This window comes from Notamacropus eugenii, chromosome 1 (genome assembly GCF_028372415.1).
Source record: "Notamacropus eugenii isolate mMacEug1 chromosome 1, mMacEug1.pri_v2, whole genome shotgun sequence".
Classification (NCBI taxonomy): domain Eukaryota; kingdom Metazoa; phylum Chordata; class Mammalia; order Diprotodontia; family Macropodidae; genus Notamacropus; species Notamacropus eugenii.
In genome coordinates this window covers 721014511-721040907 of record NC_092872.1, presented here as the reverse complement: position 1 = coordinate 721040907, position 26397 = coordinate 721014511, and the positions used below count along the sequence as shown (strand labels likewise).

The window sequence follows — 26397 nt, the reverse complement described above, 5'->3', positions numbered from 1 at the left end:
CACAATATTCACTCTACAAGGAAACTTTATGAAAGCAATAATGGTAGGAAGGTCGTCACCTGAATCTCAAATTTTTGTTTGTGTACTCCAGTGTGTACATTGGAGATACCTTCCTGGAGATAAAACTTAGGGATTTTAATTAATGAGATACTATCTCTCCCTGCAGCACGCATCTCACTAGACATTCAATATTTCATATAGTACATGAAGTCCTAAAAAGGGATTCAATTAATCTCAGAAACTCCAATGTTTCTCATGACTACCTTAAAATATGCCATGGCCCCCTTGGTGAATCCTGCTACTGGCTTCCTCACTTAACTGCATTCTCCCAGTGTAGTGAGACATCTTTCCTGCTCACCTTTCAAGCTGTCCTAGCCTGGGAATCTGGTTCATTGCTCCAAAATTGGTTCTGAGCCATTATGGCAAGGTTGATTTCCAGGGAATTTGGAAGAAACTAGACAAGTGACTGTCTGTCCTTGCCATCTTGGCTCTAGAAGTCCTCATGCCCATATTGTCAGGAAATACTCCCTTGATAGCTCAAATTTTCTTGAAAAGATTTTTTGTCTTTCCCATTCAGTTGTTTTCTTCTATTTCTTGGCAATGCTCATTTAAGAAAACCTTATCTCTTCTTGCTATTCTCACAAACTATGAATTCATTTGGGGAAATCTCCCCTTTTTCCTTTCTTTCCTCAGCTATTTGTAAGGCCTCATCTAACAGCCATTTTGCTTTGTTGCTCTTTTTCTTTGGAATATATTTAGTTATTGCCTGCTGTACAACATTAAGAACTTCTGTCAGTGGTTCTTGTGGTGCCCTCTCTACCAGATCTAATCCCCTGAATCTGTGCATCACTTCTAACTCCCATCCACAAGCCATATCTTTTTGATCATATCTGTAAGGTCTGATGGTTTTCCCTGTTTTCTTCCATTTGAGTCTGAATTTTGCAGGAAGAATCTCAGGATCTGAGCCTCAGTCAGCTCCAGATCATGTTTGGATGATTGTATAGAATGTCCCCCCACCTCTGCCTTTTCCCTAGGAAAATGTTTTCCAGTTTTTTGGTTTCATAAAACTGAGCAACTTTGGCCTCTTCAGGATCAGTGCTTGGAAGGTAGAATTGTTACTTGTGTTCGCCCTTCGTTGCAAAGAAGAGCATGCCATCAGAGAAACAATGACATGACTTGCACTTGACTTTGTTTTGAGTGAGGGAGGACTGTGCAGGTCACCAGCCTCACTTCTCCTCCAGAGCCATCTGAATCCAGTGACTAGACATTCATCAGGATGACTGGAGATGACCCAGAATGAGGCAATTGGGGTTAAGTGACTTGCCCAAGGTCACACAGCTAGTCAATGTCAAGTGTCTGAGGTGAAATTTGAACTCAGGTCCTCCTGACTCCTGCACTGGTGCTCTATCCACTGCACCACCTAGCTGTCCAAATACATTTGGTACGGTGGTATTGAACGATTTTCCTTGGATTTGAACAGTACTTAAGTATATATTGGAAAAACCTTGCTGGAGATAAAACTTAGAGATGTAATTAACAAGATTAAGTTTCTTGCTTGCCCTCATTAGGTTTTCCACTATAATAGATTTCCTTAAACATCCAAAATTAGTTACTGTGAATAAATCCGTAAAAGTATGGCTTTTCCCTGTGAGATCCTTATGTTTCTCATTATTCTTCAATAATATTCCTTTGAATTTTTATACTGTAATTTCTTTAGCGGTTCCACAGTTGATGGGTACTCACTTTTTTCTTTGCTGGAACAAAGCATTCTTGTATCAATACTTTGATAAAGGACAACAGTCTGTCTGCACTGTTAAAGTCATAGATGGACAAAGTGATTTTCTGTCTAAGCTGATAGTATGGAAAATGTATTCGACTGAATTGATGTCATTTGACTGGCAACAAGTTCTAAGGTTTTCTCTTCAAAACAGGAAGATTTGTTTTATTTCTGTAATGTTGTTCTTGTTATTATGCTTTGAAGTTTTATTGGGATTTGTGGAAATTATTTGATAATAATTGTTAACTTTAAAAATCATACCTAGAGGGGGATGCAATTATACTCTTAGGAAATCAACTTGTCTTTTGATCTGGATAGGATGAATTGAACTGTTAGAGAATGATCACAATCTTGAAAAACTGCTAAGTATTCAATTGGATGTATGTAATTTAAAAATAAACATTATTTATAATATTTTAATATTATAAATTTGTATTTAAAATTATAAATATAATATAATATTTTAATATTATAAATATAATATTACAATATATAACAGCTTTTGGGAAAAGTAGAGAAGATATAGATTTTCCTTATCTGGGGAGTTCTTTGGAGACTGACCAAATGCTTTGGGTTACCAAATCTAAGCCCTGGGACAGAAGTTGCTTAAAGTAGCTGATGAGGTAGAAGCCCAAGCCAAGAACTTTATCCCTTGGATCGGAAGGGCTTTTGTCCCATTTGTCTAAATGGCCCCTCAGGTTGGAAATGTGGTGGAGCCGCCAGTACCCTGTCCTCCAGTCTTCTCAAGACTTGGAACAACAGGAAAGCCTGGGTGCTGGCAGTTCTCCCACTTTCTCCACATCTCTCAGCAAGCCCTGGGCAAAAACGAAGGCTGAAGGTAAGGTTACCCACCTTCACATGGCTAAGTTCTCTGCTGTAACCAGTCACTCTGGCCCTAACCACCCCTTGACCCCTCTGGTCGTAGGCATCGAAAGGGAAACTAGGGAATGTCTCCAGACATACCCCCTCCCCAGCCTATTGAGGATCTGTTGCTTAAACACTCCTTCTTATGCCCTCCTCTAGCCTTGGCCCCTTGCTGGAAAGGGACCTGATGGTGAAATTGGGGAGCCAGTTGTCTCTACTTAATCCTCCCATCTCCTTTTTTCCCTCTGTTCAGTAAATCTCCCCACGTTTGCTTGAGAGGGTAGGAGACAGTCGAGCCAATTGCTTGGGATCTGGGAATTCCAGGGTGAATGCCACCTCACCTGTTGTTAGCCTCCCAGACCCTAAAGTGCTCCCCCATCTCAGCCAGTGTCTGATTAAGCCTGAGGCCTGGGAAGAACTACAGCCTTTCATTGAAAAATTCCTTAAGTATAAAATCCTTGTCCCTTGTTCATCTCCATGCAACCCTGAAATCCTTCCAGGAACAAAGGTTCAAGATCTCAGGGCTATTAATGAAGCTGTTATTCCAATAGTCCTTATGAGAAGTAAGAAAGTTCTGTTGTCCACATTCCTACATCGGGGTTGTGACCTAGCATGGACAGGTTAGAGGTCAGGAACTAATAAGCAGGCCCAAGGAGCTGTGTGAGGAAGGGCCTATCAGAGAGGAGAACATGAAGTCACTTGGCCAGGGGACAGTATCTCAGGAAATCCAAAGTTCACAATTCTACAAGGGTCCTGCCTCATGCTGACCTGGTTGTAGTTCTTCTGCTGGAAGCTACCCATTCCTCCACGGAAGGAACACAGGCCTTCCCTGCTCTGAACTCCATTTAAAATAAATTTTTCTTGATAACTTTTTTGCGTGTCAAGTTCATCTCTAACAATCCCCAACACATACACTACACTAACTCAGATCCCTGGGGATTTCTGTGTACCTCTTCACATAGACTTCAGCCCTCCCTCCCTCAAAACAAAGTCAAGTGCAAGTCATGTCATCATTTCTCTAATGGCAAGGAAGGATGAAAACACACACACCGACTCACAATTTATTTTTACCTTTGAATGGACTCTTCCTGGGGAAACAAGTCCATTCCTGCTAACACAGACAGTCTGGCTCCAGGCTTTGGGAAGTGTTTTAAGGGACCTGAAAGCAGTAGATTGTAGCTTAATTCAGTATGTGCATGATATTCTTATTTGTAGCCCCATCCAGGAGTGTTCTTTGGCTGCTGCCACGGAAACCCTTAATTCCTTGGGCATTGAAGGCTATAGTGTCTCTTTGATAGTCCAGATAGCATGCCAGTCCATAAAGTATCTGGGCCATGAACTCCTGCCCACCTCTCTCTCTTTAACCTCTGAGAGCAAAAGCACTAAGAAACAAGTTCCAGTGTTTTTAGGCATGGCTGGATTTTGTAGATTGGATTCTTAATTCTGGTTTTATTACTAAAACCCTTTATGACCCTACTCAGGGCAGTGACTCAGACCAGACTAAAGCTTTCATGACTTTGAAAACTAAGCCTAATCTAGAAAAACTTTTCACTCTGTATGTTGATGGAAGGAGAGGACAGGCTTTGGGAGTCAACCCATTCCTTAGCACCTCATCCCAGGTCAGTTGATGTTTTTATTCAAATATGCTTACCTTGATCTATATGCCTGATGAGGTTCAGGCTCTGGAAACCTCCCTGAACTCCCTTTGAATCACCCCACCTGGACTTTCATACTCAAATTTGCAGATAGCTTCCCCTGGAATCTTGCCATGTAACCTGACTTTTCATACTCAAATTTGTAGCCAGGACCTCCTGAATCTTTCATGTTCAAATCTGTTTCCCTAGGCCTAGCATGGCCTGCCATTGTCTGTTACCACTGCATTGCCCCACCTACATCCCACCCAACCACATCACTAGTTTCCCCAATCTCCTCAAAACCCTCCCTAAACCCCTCTCCCATCACCTGAGACTACCAGACCAGCTCAGCCCCCCAACCCCCAGCTCCCTCCTACACTCTTTTCTGTATTTAAGGTCCATCATGCCTCCATGTAGGCCCTCAGATTCAATCCAACTCAGACTCTGTGTAGTCAAGATTCTATCTGGTGGAATACAAGCATTACAAATGCTTAAGTTCCTTAAGAGTCAACCTAAGGTTGCGAATCTTTAATAAGCTTTGTTTTCTTTGGCTTTAAGAAGGCTTGTGTGGAATTCATTCGGCAGGACCAGACGTGTTGGTATTTCGAGGTCTCCAGCACCCCTCATCCTCATCACTAACACATGCCCTTAAAGGCCGAATTTTAAGTCTACTACACCTTAAGGGTGGATCTGCCCTTAAATAGTAAAACATCCCATTTATCCTGCTGGGATCTGATTTTAAAGGAGCCACAACCTCTATCCTCAAACTCAGCTTTGTTTGGCTGTAAATCCCCAGCTCTCCTGCAAATCTCCAGCTTGCCTCTGCCTTGCTCTCCCCCTTCCAACTCCTAAAGTCCTCAATCTTTTCTCTAATAAGAAATCAGATGTGAGTATGATTGAGGAGGAGGAGCTTTCAGAGAAGACCAGGCTGGGGGCGAGGGGGTGGCCCACGTGGAACAGGAGCTCTGGGGTGGAGGGTGGCAGCCTGGATGGAGTCTAGGGCAGAAGAGGGGTCATCCCAGTGGCCAAGGCTGTCCAGGTGACAGAGGGCAGGGCTTGGGGAGGAGAGGGAGAAAGGGTCCTGGGTGTTATTGGAGGAAAGGGCCCTTCCTGGGGGCCTCAGAGGCTGGGAGGAGCCTTCCAGAGTGGGCGGGCTGAAAACTGGAACTTGTGCTGAAATTGTTCTGCCTTCTTCCCTGGAGCTGAGATCTTTCTGCCTTCTACCCTTGTACTGGAGCTCCCTCTGCCTTCTTTCCTCAGATGTGGGATCACTCTGTCTTCTCTTCGACCTGAGATCTCTGCCTTCTGGAGGCCATCTCTGGGTGCAGGTGCCAGGTAGGTCTGAGCCAGCCCCTCACAGACCTGCTGACTGTTCATCCCATTGGGTCTCATCCTCTCCCTCTGACCCTGTGGTGAGTCTAGCTTCAAATCCCCCTGGAGCAACCCTCCCTCCCCAACCTGGTTCCTGGACAAGCTTCCTCCTGCTAACTCTTTTCCAGACTCCCGATTGTTGAGGTCCAGGGTGGAGTGCTGTTGACAAGATCAGGAAAGACCTTTGGGAAACTCTTCTTTGAGACTGTACTCATTATCATCCACAATGGCTCTCCATGCCCCCCAGATGTTGCTGTCTCCTTGAGACCAACGTGAGAATTACAGAAAACGAGGGATATGTAAAATAGATGTCCTCTAGGCCAACAGTCTTTAAAGACAATAAGACTGGCCAAATCACTGGGACAGGAGATGAGCAGAATGTCTCGTAGGCTTGCAGTTTTTGTCTATAAATACCTTGACTCTCAGATCTATAAATGGAAGTGGTCTATCTTTTCCTGCCTCCCGTGGCTCTTTTCTTCAACCACATCACCGAGCCGTGTAGGGACGAGGGCCTTCCGCTACACCCGATCACTTCTCAAGAGTCTGGGGTTACACCTCCCCCAGATTTATGATGGAATTTTTGAATTTTCACAGAATTCAAACATTACCCTCAGGGACCCAGGAATCCGGTCTTGAATGAAACACAAGTGAAACTCCTGAGTGACCCTCGAATTGCCCGAGTGAAGGCCTGGATCTGCCTCCAAGGAACTGGGCCCCTCAGGCCTTTTTTTCCTTCAGAGACAAGATTTATTGTGTTGCCAATGGAGGAGGGTGAGATTTTTTGTTTTTTTCAATCTGCCCGTTTGGTTGGGTCAACACTGACTTTTATAGAGAAAATGAAAGAATGGTGGGCATATTTGGGGGGAGTTTGAGGGGTGGGAGATTTCCTGTGGTAATCCTGAGGTAAAGGAGAAGGGGCCTGGGGTGATTCCAAGGTAACCCACTAAGAAGGGTTGGGTTTGGTGGGGGCCACAAATACAGGATAATTGAGAGGATCATACTGTGTCTAGGTGAGGGTGGGGGAAAGGTCAGGACCTGGATTGCTCTCTTCTGCTCAGGTCCTTGACCCAGTCAGAGGGAGCTCTCTGATTCAGGAGCCACTGAGGCTCTGACTGCTCTTATCCCGTATGGTATCCCAAGCACCTACTGCCCCTTGTTATCTGAATGAGAATGGGGGAAAGGAAGGGAAAAGAATAGTAGTAGGAGATGGTGGGACCATCTTTGTCACATCTGACCCTATGTCTGGGATTCATTCTCTGTCCTGCGGGCAGGGCCCCACTCCCTGTAACTTTCTGTAGGCCAGCCTCCTGCCCCGGGATTCTTCTCTCTCCCCAGCTCAGTTTGCAGAAGACTAAAGCCTGACCCAGGCTGGGAGTGTGGAGCCAGAAGGAATGATCCCTTGGAAGCTGCAGACCCCCAAGTCAGGTGGGTGCACTCTGTCTACAGACTTGACCCCCATAGACAGAATAAAGAGGCCATTTCCATAGACAAAGAGGATTATCTGTGAGGCTGGCAATCCCCTCCCTATGGACTGTTTCTTTACAAAAATAGGTAGGAAATTGAAAACAGCCCTAACAACACCATCCTGTTCTCTGTCCTTTGAATTAATCCATGGCATATTGACATTACAATCACTAATTACCCCTCATCTCCACTTGCTGCCCTCCTAAGACCTTTTCACTCATTCCTCTCTGTTCTGTTGCATCTTGTCTTTGCTCCTGTATCCATGCAGACACTTGACACTCACTAGCTGTGTGACCTTGGGCAACTCAGTTAACCCCAATTGCCTCATCCTGGGTCATCTTCCCTCATGCTCATGAATGTGTGGTCACTGGATTCAGATGACTCTGGAGGAGGTGAGACTGGTGACCTGGACAGCCCTCCCTCACTCAAAACACAGTCAAGTGCAAGTCTTGTCATCATTTCACTGATGTATGTGATTGTAAAAAATGAAAAGGATGACTTCAGAAATACCCAGAAAGACTTACTTGAACTGATGCGACATGAATTGAACACAACCAGGAGAATCTTGTATACAGTAGGAGCAATGTGGCTCAGTGAAGAACTGTGAGTGACTTAGCTCTTCTCAGCAATGCAATGATCCAAGAAAATGCCCAAAGGACTAATGCTAAAGTCTACTATCTGTCTCCAGAGAAAGAACTGATGCTTTTCACCATACAGACTGGAGCATGCTGTTTTTCAACTCTTTTCTTACATTCTTTTTCTTTTTTTTTTCCAAGTCTTTTTGTGCAAAACTACTAATACAGAAATGTTTTCCATGATTGAATATGTACAACCTATATCTTATTGCTTATTATCTACATTACAGGGGAAGGAGTAGAGGGAAAGAAGGATAGAATTTGGAGCTCTAAAATTTTAAAAACAACAAATATTAAAAAGTAACATGTAGTAGAGGGAAATAATTTTTCAGAAAATGTAGAAAAAGAAAATTGAAGTTGTCCACCATTCAGCATGGCACCATCCACTGACAGTAGCAAATGGAGAAATTGTGAATCTTCTTTGAAACCCATTTGAATTCTCTTAAGGAGACTCTGAAGGTCATGTGGCAAAGTACTGAACACTGAGGTCCTTTCTCAGGTTAGATTGCCAATCATTCACATTCTGCAGCAGGGAGCACAACTCTGATGGACTGGCCATGTTTTTCAAATGCCAAAAGGATGTTTCTCTAAAAGACTATTTCATGGAGAACACATGCAAAGAAAGCACTCAGTGTGGTCAGAAGACATAGTAGAAGGCCATATTCCCAAGGTCTCTCTGAAGAATTTTGGAATCAGTGGTGAGACATGGGAGACAGTGGCAAAGGACCAGCCAGAATAACTTATGAACATCAAAGAACAAGCTGTGCTAGCAAAGCAGAATTGCAATATTTCAAAAGAATAGTGAGATGTGCAAATTGAGAGGCATCTCCACCCCAAATATTCATGGACACTATTTGTTGCCACCCTGTGGTAGAGCCTTGTGGCCTCTATTAGTCTCATCATCCATGTCACACATTGGACTTCAACCCTTACATAGTGATGTCCTTTCAGTCTGCTTTGAACACAAAAACAAAAATGAACAACTCTATCTAAATACTTTCATAAGGAAATATGTTATTGACAAATGAAAGCAATCATAAAGAAAAGGCATAAGATGTTTTGGCCATGACAGATTATACAAAGGGCAGCCCCAAGACACTGTAATAACAGATAATTCTCCTTCACTTGGCTGGAAAGTCTCATCTCCTTCAGTTCAGTCTAGATTGTAATTAGTCTATCTTATAAATCCTTTTCATCTTTTATCTAGATAACATTTTGTTTCAAGCTCTCAGGAAATTAACTAGATTTTTTCTTCCCTCTCTTTTCTATAGCAAACATTCTCTCCCTCACATCCCAGAATATGCTCTACTTGGCAGTTTCTCACAAACCTGACAGAATATTGTTGATAAAATATTATTTTTTATCAGTTCTGATAAGGAAGAAATTTCACTTTTCTCTCTCTTCCTTTGGTTTTCCTATCTCACAGACAAAAGACACATTTGTCCCAGATTCCATAGTAACACATTCCTCCACTTTATTCCAATTGATCATTTCAAATATGTCTCTCAAGTTTTCACTGAGCTCTTAATGACTGGTTTTAAATGCTGATTCTCACTAAACTAGGATAAGACTTTTAAGTTAGTCCAATTTTTGTGCTTTAGTTTCCTCTTCTCACTTGACGAGGGTTAGACTGCCTGAATTCTGGAGGGTATCTCAGGTCTAAATCTTGAGACTCCTGATGGTTTAGGAGCTGGTGACATTCCAGGATGTGTCTGTGGACTTCACCGCTGAGGAATGGGACCTCTTAGACCATCCTCAGAAGCAGTTTTATGAGGCAGTCATGCTGGAGAATGCCCACAACCTGCTTTCCTTGGGTAAGGACATTTCCCCTGGCCACTGTTAGTCTGCTACCAAAGGAAATATCTTCATTTTTCAGTGTGCTGACATTGGAGCACTTATCTATTACTAGAAAGGGAAATGTGCTGGTCTCCATTGTCCAAGAGACAGGGTGTTTTTGCTGTCTGGTTTTCCTCTAGAAGGTCAGTACATTGTGTGAAGATAACACATATGTTCTGTTGTTGCTCCTGAAGCTGTCTCTTGGCAATACTAGGTAGCTTGAGGTAGATCAGTGTGGAAGCATCTCAGATGTAGAACTAATCCTATGGATTATTTATCCCAACCTCTCCCTGGATATTAATTTTGTCTGCCATTTATCTGAAAAGTGCTCAGCCTGCTTCTCTTTGTAACCTCTTCCTCTTTGGGATGGGCCAAGTATTTAGGATATCCTTCTTTTTGAGAAGCATTAATTTGTAAGTCACAATTTCTAGTTGTGCCTAGTGTCTCACATTTGTCCTTAATCTTTCTTTAAATTGCCTCCACCATACAGCACAGGTGGTGGGAAAGGACAGAGGGCAATAAGCCTTTCTTTTCACTTGCTGTTCATCAGCTGTGGGGTTAAGTCTTTTCTTTACAATATTATGTTATTGGCTGATACTGTTATCTCTATCTGGCATTTGAGAAAACTGAAGCAAACAGAGGCTAAGTGACTTGTCCACACACGTAGTTAGTAACTCTCTGAAGCTGGATTTAAACCCTGGCATTCCTCACTCTAGTCTTAGGCCTCTCTTCATTATACTACCAGTTGCCTCTAATTTCTAGATAATGGGAACTCTGCAGTGAGTCCATCTTCCTATCAAGAAGCTGCACTATGTTCAAATTTTCTGATTCCCAGTTGGCTCCATGATCTCCCCCATCTTTCCCCAAAGTTCTCAAAAATAAATGGTGCGGAAACTATGCTTAAGGACTTCTGGCCACCATCTTGTCATCCTTGATTGCATGCCCCTATCAATGGCAGGAATAAGAGACTGGCCAAGAGTTAGAATTTGACTAAGGTTCATCAAGTTCCCCAAAAGGAGAATCTCACCAGAAGAGCACTGATTTGCTGAATGAACAGTAGCCAGGTTTTCATAGGTTTCATGGGGTGAGGAGTTGAGGAGGAGACAGAGCCAGAGCTGATCCATCAAGCTGTAATCTGCTGAAACTCAATGCTGATCTGGCACATCCTTTTTCGGTTACTTGCATTACAACCATTAATGGAAGAATAAGCCAGATGTTTGTGAACATGAAGGAGTGAGTCTCTAAATGGAGTAGCTTTGTATGTACACTGTTTTCCAAAAGAGAACTAAATTCTAAGTATTTTTCCATGTTCATTCCTTTTCACACATTATCAGGGCTTCCAGTTCCCAGAGAATATTTGGTTTCTTATTTGGAGCAAAGGGAGGTGCCATTGATGTTGGAACAAGAAGGCCTGAGGAGCTGCTGTCCAGGTGAGTGAGGTAAAAGCAGGCACATGAGAGCTGTGTCTCTTGGTGTTGTAGCTAAGCAAGTGCTAGATTTGGGGGAAGGAACACCTGAATTGGGATTTCTTTTCAGAGACTTTTAGCATTGAGTCTGTGCACAAGTCACTGAACCCCACTGATTCTCAGTTTCCTCATCTGTAAAATTAGAAAGTTAGATACCATGCAACTAAGCTTTCTCCTACTGATAAATCTATAATCCAAAAAAAAAAAAAAAGCATTATTTAGAATTTGGGGGCATGGAACTTTCCTGAAAGTATGAAAGGGGGTTAGGCTTTTAAATATGGTCTCTATCTTAGGCATTTTTCTCATCAGTGAAGACTTAGAAAGTTTCTGCTATGTGCCATACCCTCTCTTAAGCAATATAAAGAGATACAAGGAAGATCCCGTTCTCTCCTAGTGTTCACAGACTGTGTGGGCACATGACATGCCAGCAATCATGTAGAAACCTGTTAATGGACAAGAGAGATTGGATCTCATTGAGAGAGGGAAGGTGCTACAGTGAAGGAGGACTGGAAAGGCTTATTGTGGAAGGTGGGTTCTAGCTGGGGCTCCAGGGAAGCCAGGATGGCATTCCATGGCGGGAGAGGGCTTAGAAAGCCCAAACATTTGGAAGGCAGAGTGTCCTCTTCACAGAACAGAAGTGAGGCTCAAACCAGTGGATTATAGCATGTTTGGTGGGTATGTGAAGGGAAAGAATATTTACAGGAATAGCAGAGGGGTATGTAAAGGGAGAATAGGTGATTAATAGCCTTAGTACAGATTTTATATTTGATCATTTTCCCAGGGAGCCACAGGAGATTGTTGAGAATGTGGTGATATGGTCAGTCAAGAACTTTAGGAAGATGATCTTTGTAAGTGAATGGTGGAGTGTAGGGACAGTTGAAGCAGCTGGAACAAGTATAAGGTTCTTGGAATAACTCTGGTGTGTGGTGTTTGGAACCTGAATCAAGACAGTGGAAGGGTTGGGAGAGAAGGGTGTGTATGGGAGAGATGATATCTGGGTGGAATCACAGAACTTAGAAGAAGATTGAATATGGGGGACAGAAGTGTTTGTGAAAGTCACTGAGGAATGCATGACACCTCATTTATGAGCCTGCTCTAATGGGAGGATGTATTGGAGAGCATTAGGAAAGTAGGAGGATGGGAGGGTTGAAGGAAAGAGAATGAGTTTGGTTTGGGGAACATTGAGATTAGTGTTGCTAAATCCCAGAGAGAGTGAGAGAGAAAAAGAAGGGTGATTGACTGTGAAAAGCTGTAGAGAAGGAAAGAAATATGAGGATGAAGAAATGACCTGTGAATTTAACAACTTGGAAGTTTTTGGTAATTTTGAAGAGAAGAATTTCAGGTGAACAATGCAACTGGGAGCTAGACTGCAGCAAATTCCAGAGAAAGGAGATGGAGACACCAGTTGTACCTGGGCACCTCCTGCTATTTAGCCAAGAAATGAAAGAAAGACATTGGAAAAATCTCTCTGGGATTGAATGGGTCAAGGGATCATGTTTTGAGCATTAGAGAGAAATGCTTTGTAGTAGTAGGGAAGGAGTCATTAGTGTGGGAGAGACTGGAAAGTAGTGACAGAAGGGAATGCTGGAGGGGGCAGTATACTAAGGAAGATAAAGTCCTGGAATCAGTTGGTTAAATGTGGAAAGGTGTTTTCTTTAGCTAGCAAATGGAACATCATTTCATCTGACTCATAGAAGATGAGGAGGATAAGATAGTTGTTGATAACTATCCAATTTTTTCTTTTGTTTTTAAATGTTATTTATTTTTAGTGTTCTACAATCACTACCATAAAACTTAAGATTTTTTTTTCCTACCTACCCCACACCTTCCCACTCCCTCCCCAAGATGGCATACAATTCTATATAGAATCTACACATACGTTCCCATTAAATACATTTTCACTGTAGTCATGCTGTATAGAAAAACCAAAATGAATGGGAGAAAGCATATAACAAAACATAATACACACAAAAAAATGATCTGCTACATTCTGCAGTTGAATTCCATAGTTCTTTCCCTGGATGTGGAGGATATTTTGCCTTAGGAGACCATTGGGAATGTTTTTTTTAAGTCCTTCATTGCTATGAAGTTTCAAGCCTACCAGAAAAAACTCTCACATACTCTAGTCGTTGCTGTGCACAAAGTTCTCCTGGTTCTGCTCTTTTCACTCAGCATCAGATCATATAAGTTTTTTGAGGCCTCTCTGAAATCTTCTTGTTCATCATTTCTTATAGCACAACAGTATTCCATTACATTCACATACCATAATTTATTCAGCCATTCCCCAATTGATGGGCATCCCCTTGATTTCCAGTTTTTGGCCACTACAAAGAGTGCTGCTGTAAGTAGTTTTGTACATATGGGACCCTTTCCCATTTTTATGATCTCTTGGGGATATAGTCTTAGAAATGATATTGCTGGGTCAAAGGGTATGTACATTTTTGTAGCCCATTGGGAATAGTTCCAAACCACTCTCCAAAATGGTTGGAGGAGCTCACAGCTCCACCAACAATGCATTAGTGTTCCAGCTCTCCCACATCTATCATCTTCCTGTTTTGTCATGTTAGTCAGTCTGATAGGTGTGATGTGGTACCTCAGAGTTGTTTTCATTTGCATCTCTCTAATCAAAAGTGCTTTAGAGTATTTTTTCATATGATTATAGATATCTTTAATTTCTTCCTCTGAAAATTGCCTGTTCATATCCTTTGACTATTTATCAATTGGGGAATAACATGTATTGTTGTACATTTGACTTAGTTCTCTATATATTCTAGAAATGAGGCCTTTATTCCTGAGATTAGATGTAAAAATTCTTTCCCAATATACTACATCCCTCTGAATTTTGGTTGCATTGGGTTTGGATGTGCATAAACTTTTCAGTTTAATGTAATCAAAAATATCCCTCTGGTACTTCATAATGCCTTCTATCTCTTCTTTAGTCAAAAATTCTTACTTTCTCCATAAATCTCATAAATACACTATTCCTTGGCTCCTCCACTTTGTCCATAGTATCAATCTTTATACCTAGATCATGCACCCATTTGGACTTTATTCTTGTGGACACTGTCAGGTATTGGTCTATATGTAGTTTCCACCACACTGTTATCCAGTTTTCCCAGGAATTTTTGTCAGAGATTTAGTTCTTATCTGAGAAGTTGGGATACTTGGGCTTATCAAACAGCAGTTTGCTGTATTCATTGCCTACTGTGTCTTGAGTACCTAGCCTATTCCACTTGTGTACTCTTCTGTTTCTTAGCCAGTACTAAGTGGTTTTGATAATTGCTGCTTTATAATACAATTTGAGATCTGGTAGTGCTAGGCCACCTTTCCTAGCCCTACTTTTCATTAGTCTCTTTGATATTCTGGACCATAATCGAACAATATGTTGTTTACAAGAAACACATTTGAAATGGGGGGATACGCAGGGTGAAGGTAAAAGGTTGGAGCAGAATATATTTTGCTTCAGCTGATGCAGAAAAAGCAGGGGTAGCAATCCTAATCTCAGACAAAGCAAAAGCAGAAATAGATCTAATCAAAAGAGATAAGGAAATAAACTATATCCTGCTAAAATGCATTGTAGCAATATCATTACTAAACATTTATGCTTCAAGTGGTATAGCATCCAGATTCTTAGAGGAGAGGTTGGAGGAGGCAAAGGAAGAAACAGACAGCAAAACTATACTACTGGGGGCACCTCAACCTCCCCCTCTCTGAACTGGATAAATCTAACCTCAAAATAAACAAGAAAGAGGTTAAGGAGGTAAATAAAACTCTGGATAATATAGATATGATAGATCTCTGGAGAAAATTGAATGGGAATAGAAAGGAATATACCTTTTTCTCGGTGGTACATGGCACATATACAAAAATTGACCATATTCTAGAACATAAAAACATCACAATTCAGTGCAGAAAGGCAGAGATAGTTAATGCTTCCTTCTCAGATCATAATGCAATCAAAATTATATGTAATACAAAGCCAAAGAAAGATATACCAAAAATTAATTGGAAACTAAATTATCTAATCCTAAAGAAGGAGTGGGTTAAACAACAAATCATAGAAACAATCAACAACTTCATTCAAGAGAATGTCAATAATGAGATAACCAACCAAATCTTATGGGATACTGCAAAAGCAGCTCTTAGGGGAAACTTTATGTGTTTGAATGCCTACATGAATAAAATAGAGAAAGAGGAGATCTCAGCTACATGGTTTTCAATCCTTTCACTCATTTGTGAGTCATGATCCCATTTGGGGTTTTCTTGGAAAAGGTACTGGAGTTTTTTCCCATTTATTTTTCAGGCTCCTTTTACAGATGAGGAAATCAAGGTCAAGACCCCTAAGTGACTTGCCCAGGGTCCTAACTGTAGTAAGGGTCTGAAGCTAGACTTGACTTGAGTCTTCCTAACCAGTGCTCTCCTCAGTGCACCACCTAACTACCCCAAGGGAGTCAGGGAAATGTCAAAGGATACTCTTGCCCCAGTGAGGTCCACCCTGAAAATACATACCCTAAGTTTCTGGTGTACTTATGAAGCCTAGTTTTATGATTGTCTCTCTTTCCATTCAGCAGCATTTAAGTACTAGCAAAGGCTGCTGCCTCACTTAGAATTAATTCAAAGATGTGCTTTATCTAAATCATCTACCTGTGTCCCTTGTTTGATCTCTAAGACTCAGTCTTTGACCCCTTCTTGGAGAATTGTTGGGCAGATTCATTGAATTTGACAGCCACTCTCAGTCTGATGAAGTGAATAGTAGAAATTCCCAGGTGTTCCGTAGTATAAGATGCTTCAGGATCCTTAAAAGAAGTCTCTGCAATCTTTAGTATAGACCTGTTCTGGTCCCATGAGGGTTAGGACCAGATAAAGTTCACTCAGATAGGAGATATGGTGCAAGAGAGTAACAGGGCTGAGGCCAGAACCTGCATTTGCCAAATAAGAAACAGAAGAGAATACAGGAATTGAGGTAGAATCTGGGCCCTGATGTCAGTCATGGACCAGTCAGTCAATAAATGTGGATTAAGCACCTCCAGTTTTCGAGGCACCTCACCACATTTTAGGAAGGGAAAAGGTGCAGTCCCTGCTGTCAAGAAGCTGCCAACTTGTCACAGAAACTTGAAAATGGTTGAGAAAAAGCAAGAGATGAGGGACCTTGGTCTTAGGTGATCCAGGGGAAGGAGAATTTTAGGAAGCAGGAGGATAATCTAGTCCAATGGAATACAATGGAATAAAGGGGAATTCAAGGAGTGAAATAATAGTTTAAGGAGAGGAGAATTAGGGAAAAAAGATTCAAATCAGGACAAGAAAAAATCCAGGTACACCTCAGAGATATTACAGAATCAGTTCCAAATCTGAGCAGCAAAGCAAATATTGCAATGAAGTAAGTCACCTGTACTTTTGTTTTTTCAGTACATATAAAAGTTATGTTTAGACACATAGCTCTGAACCCACAACCCATAGAATGGCTACAGGGAAGTAACTCACGGCGAATTCCGCACCCAGAGGCCACGGAACATTGGAGCGAGGGAGATTTCTGTTCCAGAGAGACCTGCAAACCTCTCGCGGCGGGGTCCTTCGCGCTGCGGACTGGGCGCCGGGACGCGGCACCGAGAGGAAAAGATCCGAGCAGGCTTCACAGACAGGATCTCCAGCGGCCACACGGGTCCCTCCACCCACAGAGGGATCTGCAAACCTCTCGCAAAAGGTCCGTCGTGCTGCAGACACAAAGCCCAGCCCAGACCTGCTGCGGCCATGGCTGCGGCACCGAGAGAAACAGATCCGAGCAGGCTTCAGGGACGGGATCTCCAGCGGCCGCACAAGTCCCTCCACCCACAGGTGACAGGGGTGGGTGAGAGAGTCTCTTTGGCGGGTCGAGAGGGGAGTGGGGTGCCCCCATAATTCAGGCCCCCCCCCCCCCGGGAGGTAGAAGCTGAGAGGCGGCTGCAGACAGGGGCTCCCCAAGCCGGCGGGAGCCTGAATCTATTGCGGAAGGTCTGCGCATAAACCCCCTGAGGGAACTGAGCCTGAGAGGTGGCCCTGCCCCGATCTCAGCACCAGATCATAATTTCATACTGAATAGCAGCCCTGCCCCCGCCAAAAGCCCTGAGGCTGGAAGCAGCATTTGAATCTCAGACCTCAAACACGGGCTGGGAGGATCAGGAGGTGAGGTGGGTGTGAGGAAAATATTCAGAGGTCAAGTCACTGGCTGGGAAAATGCCCAGAAAAGGGAAAAGAAATAAGACTATAGAAGGTTACTTTCTTGGCGAACAGGCATTTCCTCCCTTCCTTTCTGATGAGGAAGAACAATGCTTACCATCAGGCAAAGACACAGAAATCAAGGCTTCTGTGTCCCAGCCCACCCAATGGGCTCAGGCCATGGAAGAGCTCAAAAAGAATTTTGAAAATCAAGTTAGAGAGGTGGAGGAAAAGCTGGGAAGAGAAATGAGAGACATGAAGTCAAAGCATGAACAGCAGATCAGCTCCCTGCTAAGGGAGACCCAAAAAAATGTTGAAGAAATTAACACCTTAAAAACTAGCCTAACTCAATTGGCAAAAGAGGTTCAAAAAGCCAATGAGGAGAAGAATGCTTTCAAAAGCAGAATTAGCCAAATGGAAAAGGAGATTCAAAAGCTCACTGAAGAAAATAGTTCTTTCAAAATTAGAATGGCACTGATGGAGGCTAATGACTTTATGCAAAACCAAGAAATCACAGAACAAAGAGAGAAGAATGGAAAAATGGAAGATAATGTGAAATATCTCATTGGAAAAACAACAGACCTGGAAAATAGATCCAGGAGAGACAATTTAAAAATTATGGGACTACCTGAAAGCCATGATCAAAACAAGAGCCTAGACATCATCCTTCATGAAATTATCAAGGAAAACTGCCCTGAGATTCTAGAACCAGAGGGCAAAATAAATATTCAAGGAATCCACAGAACACCACCTGAAAGAGATCCAAAAAGAGAAACTCCTAGGAACATTGTGGCCAAATTCCAGAGTTCCCAGGTCAAGGAGAAAATACTGCAGGCAGCTAGAAAGAAACAATTCAAGTATTGTGGAAATACAATCAGGATAACACAAGATCTAGCAGCCTCTACATTAAGGGATCGAAGGGCATGGAACAGTATATTCCAGAAGTCAAAGGAACTAGGACTAAAACCAAGAATCACCTACCCAGCAAAACTGACTATAATACTTCAGGGGAAAAAATGGTCTTTCAATGAAATAGAGGATTTTCAAGTATTCTTGATGAAAAGACCAGAGCTGAAAAGAAAATTTGACCTTCAAACACAAGAATGAAGAGAACCATGAAAAGGTGAACAGCAAAGAGAAGTCATAAGGGACTTACTAAAGCTGAACTGTTTACATTCCTACATGGAAAGACAATATTTGTAACTCTTGAAACATTTCAGTATCTGGGTACTGGGTGGGATTACACATGCACACACGCTCACATACATAGAGACAGAGTGCACAGAGTGAATTGAATAGGTTGGGATCATATCTTTAAAACAAAATGAAATCAAGCAGTGAGAGAGAAATATATTGGGAAGAGAAAGGGAGAAATTGAATGGGGCAAATTATCTCTCATAAAAGAGGCAATCAAAAGACTCATTAGTGGAGGGATAAAGAGGGGAGGTGAGAGAAAAACATGAAGTCTACTCTCATCACATTCCACTAAAGAAAAGAATAAAGTGCACACTCATTTTGGTATGAAAACCTATCTCACAATACAGGAAAGTGGGGGATAAGGGGACAAGCAGGGTGGGGGGGATGATAGAAGGCAGGGCATGAGGAGGAGAGTGCAATTTGAGGTCGACACTCATGGGGAGGGATAGGATCAAAAGAGAATAGAAGTAATGGGGGACAGGATAGGATGGAGGGAAATATAGTTAGTCCTATACAACACAACTATTATGGAAGTCATTTGCAAAACTACACAGATATGGCCTATATTGAATTGCTTGCCTTCCAAAGGGAAGGGGTGGGGAGGGAGGGAGGAAGAGAAGTTGGAACTCAAAGTGTTAGGATCAACTGTCGAGTAATGTTCTTGCCACTAGGAAATAAGAAAAACAGGTAAAGGGGTATAGAAAGCTATCTGCCCCTACAGGACAAAAGAGAAGATGGAGACAAGGGCAGAGAGGGATGATAGAAGAGAGAGCAGATTGGTCATAGGGGCAATTAGAATGCTTGGTGTTTGGGGGGGGAGGGGATAAAAGGGGAGAAAATTTGTAACCCAAAATTTTGTGAAAATGAATGTTAAAAGTTAAATAAATAAATTTAATAATAAAAAAAAAATGCAAAAAGTTATGTTTATTATATACTGTTGTCTATTACATGCATAATACTATTTTTGCTTTTTAAAAGTACATATTTTAATTTGGAAATATTTTATTGGTAATAAAAACTTACTGTATCTGAGCCTTCAGTGGGTCCCAAACTTTCTGGTGGTAGCTCTGATCCAGTGTTGTTGGCTATTGACTCATCAGCATTGTCATTGCTCAGTTGCCATGGCAGTTTCTAAAAATAAGGCAACAGAGGTTACCATATTGATAGTGATTGACTCTTCTTTCCCAATGAACTTAAAAACCCCACTGTAGGCTTAAATTGGCCTAATTTCACTATTTTTGTGTCTCAGAGAATAAGAAGACCCAAAGGGAAGGGAGAAAAAAGTCGAGCATACTAAAAGATAACATTGTTTCTTAAAAAAAGGTAGAACAAAAGTAAGTACCATGGAGAAGGCCCATCTAGTTCTGTGGACAGAACATTCCCACTTGCAGGATTTTTCGTCTAGTCTCAGCTGCAGGGATAGTTTTCATTATCACTCAGCCATTCTGAGCTGATGGCCTGACTTTATGTTGTAGTAAGGATGTTGACTCTGCCATTTTCACAGGTATTTCTGAGGCTCCAATATGACTGTCTGCGAAGCTCTTTGCAAGTTAAGTTATCCTACAAATCTGAGTAATGGCATTTTCAAACAACTGTGATTGTGTCTTTGAAGACTTTTATCTGCACCTGGGGAAGGATCATGTAGATCAGTTTCTTTTCCTGCAATGGAGGGAAAGGTTTATAATTATGTGTGTGTGTACATGTGTCTGTATATATGTTTTACTATTTGTTTTTTTTTTTTTTTTTGCAGAGGGAACGATTAGACCTAGAAGGGAAGAGACTACTGAAAAGCTAAGGATTTCTGTGAAGGAAGGACACCAAAAAAACCTCATGAGTGACAGTTCCTGTGCCTTCACTGGGAGAGAACTCTGTGCTATAAATGATGGAATCCACACAAGAGAGAAACCTCATGGTTGTCATCATTGTGGGCAAACCATGGGTCAACAGTTATCCCTGATTTACTTTCAAAAAAGTCATACTGGAGAGAAACCATATGAGTCTCATGAATGTGATGTACATTTTAGTGAACACTCATCCTTCCTTTTTCATGACAGTATTCACAGTGAGAGGAAACCTCAAATGTAATCAGTGTGGAAAGTCTTGGAGTTGCAGCTCTAGTCTTGCTGTACATCAGAGCATGGAGACTAGAGAGCAGCCTTATGAGTATGATAAACTTCTTGAGGCATTCCCACAGAGCTCTAATCTTTCTCAACATCAGATAATCCACAATGGTGAGAAACCTTATGAATGTAATCACTGTGGAAATGCATTCAGATTTAAACACTGTACACCAGAAAATCCATAAGGGGGAGAAACATTATGAATGTTCTCAATGTGGAAAGGCTTTCACATATAGCTCCATTCTTGCTGCACACCAGAGAATCCACACGGGAGAGAAACCTTATGAATGTAATCAGTGTGGAAAGGTTTTTAGACAAAACTCCCAAATTGCTGTACACCACAGAATCACACTGGAAGGTAACCTTATGAATGTAATCAATGTGGAAAGACTTTCAGACAGAGCTCAAATCTTGTGGCACACCAGAGAATCCACACTGGAGAGAAACCTTATGAATGCAATCAACGTGGAAAGGCTTTCAGATGAAACTCTCATTTTGCTGTACACCAGAGAACCCACACTGGAGAGAAACCTTACGAATGTAATGAATGTAGAAAGGTTTTGAGTTCTAGCTCTACTCTTGCTGTGCATCAGAGAATCCACAATGGAGAGCAACCTTATGAATTTAAGCAATGCAGAAAGGCTTTTAGAAAACTAAACTTTCAGACTAAACTCCCTACTTGCTGCATGTAGCAGACACACTAGAGAGATATCAAATGTGACAAAACTTTTTAGATACACTCTAACTTTACTATACAATGCTGATGAAAGCAAAGCTGAAGAGATGTAATTTCCGGGTAATCATTTAATTATGGCCAGTTAATAATTAATAAACAGTGGTCATTTAGCTATCTCTTACAAACCAGAGATGAATCATGGAGCCCTTTCAACACTTACATGCCTCAGATAAGTGGGAGTTTCCTACAGGCATAAATCAATTCTGATTAGTTAAAACTTAATGACAAAATAAGTATTATAATGAGATTTGGACTCATTCTAATGAGGGATTCGTTTGGGGGGGGCAGAGTGGCATGAACCTTGACTCTATTTTGGAGAAAGAGACTTACGTCTATCCCGATCGCCCTTACCTAGGGCAATCTGGACCAGATGGGTCCACTGCCCCTCAGACCTGTGAGAGAGAAATATATTAGGAGGAGAAAGGGAGAAATAGAATGGGGCAAATTATCTCTCATAAAAGAGGCAAGCAAAAGACTTTTCAGTGGAGGGCAAAAGAGGGGAGGTGAGAGAAAAACATGAAGCTTACTCTCATCACATTTGACTAAAGGGAGGAATAAAATGCACACTCATTTTGGTATGAAAACCTATCTTACAATACATGAAAGTGGGGGATAAGGGGATAAGAAAGGTGGGGGGGATGATGGAAGGGAGGACAGTGGGAGGAGGGAGCAATTTGAAGTCAACACTCTTGGGGAGGGACAGGATCAAAAGAGAGAATAGAAGCAATGGGGGGCAGGATAGGATGGAGGGAAATATAGTTAGTCTTACACAACATGATGATTATGGAAATCATTTGCAAAACTACACAGATCTGGCCTATATTGAATTGGTTGCCTTCCCAAAGGGAATGGGTGGGGAGGGCGGGATGAAGAGAATTTTGAAGTAAAAGTTTTAGCAACTGTCGAGTATTGTTCTTGCTACTAGGAAATAAGCAATACAGGTAATGGGGTATAGAAAGTTATCTGGCCCTACAGGACAAAAGAGAAGATGGGGACAAGGGAGGGAAGGGAAGGATGTTAGAAGAGAGGGCAGATTGGTGAGAGGGGCAATTATAATGCTTGGCGTTTTGGGGTGGGGGAAGGGGAGAAATGGGCAGAAAATTTGGAACCCAAAATTTTGTGAAAATAAATGTTAAAATTTAAATAAATTTTTAAAAACAAGACCAATTGGAATTTTCTTAAGTCCTTGCATTGCAAGGATGATCCAAGTCTACCAGAAAAAAATGGCACACTGTGGTCGTTGCTGTGCACAATGTTCTGCTTCTGCTCCTTTCACTCAGCTTCAGATCACATAAGTCTTTCCAGGCCTCTCTGAAAGCTTCCTGTTCATCCTTCCTTAAAGTGCAATAGTATTCCATTACATTCATATACCATAATTTATTCAGCCATTCCCCAATTGATGGGCATCCCCTTGATTTCCAGTTTTTGGCCACCACAGAGTATTGCTATAAATATTTTTGTATATGTGGGACCTTTTCCCATGTTTATGATCTCTTGGAGATACAGGCCTGAAAGTGATATTGCTAGATCAAAGGGTATGCATATTTTTGTAGCTCTTTGGACATTGTTCCAAACTACCCTTCAGAATATTGGATCAGCTTACAGCTCCACCAACATGGAATTAGAGCTCCAACTCTCCCATATCCTCTCCAACATTTATCATCTTCCTGTTTTGTCATGTTAGTCAGTCTGATAGGTATGATGTGGTACCTCAGACTTGTTTTGATTTGCATCTCTCTAATCAATAGTGATTTAGAGGATTTTTTCATATGACTATAGATATTGGTAATTTTTTCCTCTGAAAACTGCCTGTTCATATCCTTTGACCATTTACCAATTGGGGAATGACTTGTATTTTTGTACATTTGACTCAATTCTCTATATATTCTAGAAATGAGGCCTTTATCACAGACACTAGCTGCAAAAATTCTTTCCCAGTTTTCTGCATCCTTCCAAATTTTAGTTGGTTGGGTTTGATTGTGCAAAAACTTTTCAGTTTAATGCAATCAAACTTATCCATCTTGCACTTCATAATGCTCTGTGTCTCTTCTTTAGTCAAAAATCCTTCCCTTCTCCATAAATCTGATAAATACACTATTTCTTGCTGCACAAATTTGTCCATAGTATCAGTCTTTATGCCTAGATTGTGTACCCATATGGACTTTATTTTTGTGTATGGTGTCAGGCCTTGATCTATGCCTAGTTTCTGCCACACTGTTATCCAGTTTTCCCAGCAATTTTTCTTGAAGTTGGGGTCCTTGGATTGGTTCTCCACTTTTGAAACTTCATAGAATTTCAATTTTATTATTTGTCGTTTCTTTATGTTCCAGTATCCATCTTTTATTTAAAATATTTACCCTTGAACTTACAGAACTTCTTGATTATAGACGTTTGTTATAAAAGAAAAAGAGGGACAGTGACATATGTCTTAACAGAGGGAAAGGACTTCCTTAGCTCTGTTGGATTCCAGGAATGAGGCATTATCTGAGAGCTAATCTTGTGGTCACTAGGTGCTGAAAGCAAGACTTAGGAGTAATCAAATGGGGAAATTTCCTTTTTCAGAAAGGAGATAGCACATTTGGGAAAGAGAGTTAGGAAGATCCTACGCAGGCTGTGTCCTAAGTCATCTTCAAAACCTTCCCAGGCATCCACCTTTAGCACTTCTGAGCCTGCAGCACATGCCACTTCGCTTTTTGATGACTTAGACAACTATTCCTCTAATCAGGGCTAAAACAATCGTAAATTGCAGTCCCAGTCTTACATAGCAAATAAATATTGGGCGGTATCCTTCAGATAGGGCCATCTCAAATTTGATTAAGCTATTAATTATCAAATGCAGTGACATAATTTTTCCTGTCTCCTTAAAATACTTCCTCACACTCTAAACATACTTAAGCCATCTGAAACTGACACAAAAGTATCCAGAAGAACTATCTAGGGAGAGGAGGGCTTTGGATAATCCCCATTTGTTCCCAAACCTTATTATCTGCCTTCCATATTTTCAATCAAAACTTTATCTTTCCAAATCTCTCAATCCCATTATTCAGATTAATCTACTTTCCTTTACATTTTAACCATAAGGCCAGATAGGTAAGAAGTTACTACTTTTTATTAGCATAGCAGTGCTGGAATTCCAGCTCAAAGAAAGTAAGGAGGTTAATTGCTAACCTTACAGGTGGATAAGTTTATTTCTTTGTTTCACAAGTTTGTTGTTCTTCCCTATTATACTCATTTTGGAAAAATAAGATGCTTTAGGAATTAAATCCTTTACATATGATCAATTCAAACACATATGTTAACTCTTGCTTAGGTCATGGAATGACTACAAATTCAGATCAGAACAGCAAGATCTCTTCTGCTTTGCAGCCTAATTTAACAATAAATTGTTTTGAAATTTTAGCAGGCCTTCTAATACTCACAAAACATTTTTCAAAACATTTCTTCTAAAAGTATTTCCCCTTCTTTGAAAAGTTTAAAATTTCTTCTGATGTTGATTAAAGTTTTATGAAGAAAATTAGTTGGGAGCTTTTGAAATGATAGATATCTCTTCCTTCTGAAAGCAAAAATAAACCTTTCAAGTTGGGACTCATTAGACTACGTTGGTGTAAAATAACCCAAATTCACAAAGTATTAGAAGAAAAGTAAGTTCTTCCTTATTACAGAATTCCTAGATATCACAAAGTTCATTGGTCAAAAAAGGTGTTTGTAATGGAAAGGACATTTAGTTTCTCTAAGTCACGAATGACATATTCATTTCATTTAGCCTTATCACAATAACAAATTTTTCTTAAATATATCACTAGAAATTAAGTACATTCTGGCATTATACATAGATAGTCCATAAACCTTCAAATTAACATACATGAATACATCCTTAGATGAAACAGGATTGAAAATCACAGTGCCAATTTTTTAAAGGATTCTCATTTGCTCAATAGGAATTCTACAACAGAAACTTTTGCAGTTTATAACAACTTAATAAGTTTATGCACTTCCAAATCACCTTGCATAATATATGGAAACTCTCAATTTAATCAACCATATTGTTTTCTCATAATAGTCAAGCCAGTCGAGCCAATTGCTTGGGATCTGGGAATTCCAGGGTGAGCTACTTCTGCCACCTCACCTGTTGTTAGCCTCCCAGACCCTAAAGTGCTCCCCCATCTCAGCCAGTATCTGATTAACCCTGAGGCCTGGGAAGAACTACAACCTTTCGTTGAAAAATTCCTTAAGTATAAAATCCTTGTCCCTTGTTCATCTCCATGCAACCCTGAAATCCTTCCAGGAACAAAGGTTCAAGATCTCAGGGCTATTAATGAAGCTGTTATTCCAATAATCCTTTTGGCAAGTAAGAAAGTTCTGTTGTCCACATTCCTAGAAGATTGGGGTTGTGAATGGAAACGTTAGAGGTCAGAAACTAGCATGGAAACGTTAGAGGTCAGAAAGTAATAAGCAGGCCCAAGGAGCTGTGTGAGGAAGGGCCTATCAGAGAGGAGAACATGAAGTCACTTGGCCAGGGGACTGCCAAGTATCTCAGGAAATCCAGAGTTCAGAATTCTATAATGGTCCTGCCTCATGCTGACCTGGTTGTAGTTCTTCTGCTGGAAGCTACCCATTCCTTCACGGAAGGAACACAGGCCTTACCTACTGTGAACTCCATTTAAAATAAATTTTTCTTGATAACTTTTTTGTGTGTCAAGTTCATCTCGAACAGTCCCCAACCCATACACTATACTAACTCAGATCCCTGGGGATTTCTGTGTACCTCTTCACATAGACTTCAGCCCTCCCTCCCTCAAAACAAAGTCAAGCGCAAGTCATGTCATCATTTCTCTGATAGCAAGGAAGGATGAAAACGCACACACTGACTCACAATTTATTTTTGCCTTTGAATGGACTTTTCTGGGGAAATAAGTCCATTCTTGCTAACATGGACAGTCTGGCTCCAGGCTTTGGGAAGAGTTTTAAGGAACCTGAAAGTAGTAGATTGTAGCTTAATTCAGTATGTGCATGATATTCTTATTTGTAGCCCCATCCAGGAGTGTTCTTTGGCTGCTGCCACAGAAGCCCTTAATTCCTTGGGCACTGGAGGCTATAGGGTCTCT

The 26397-nt window shown here is 41.2% G+C and overlaps 1 protein-coding gene across 1 annotated transcript in view; it reads left to right on the top strand.

The window, feature by feature from the left end:
• Positions 1 to 20425, top strand: part of LOC140520124 (uncharacterized) — a 32793-nt gene extending 12368 nt beyond the window's left edge. Inside the window, exons 4-8 of the mRNA XM_072633826.1 lie at positions 5399 to 5610; positions 6241 to 6417; positions 6945 to 7071; positions 10916 to 11011; positions 20187 to 20425. Coding sequence (XP_072489927.1) covers positions 5399 to 5610; positions 6241 to 6417; positions 6945 to 7071; positions 10916 to 11011; positions 20187 to 20199 — 625 coding nt within the window. The 3' untranslated portion in view covers positions 20200 to 20425. The remainder of the gene's footprint in view (positions 1 to 5398; positions 5611 to 6240; positions 6418 to 6944; positions 7072 to 10915; positions 11012 to 20186) is intronic.
• Positions 20426 to 26397: the final 5972 nt, after the last annotated feature.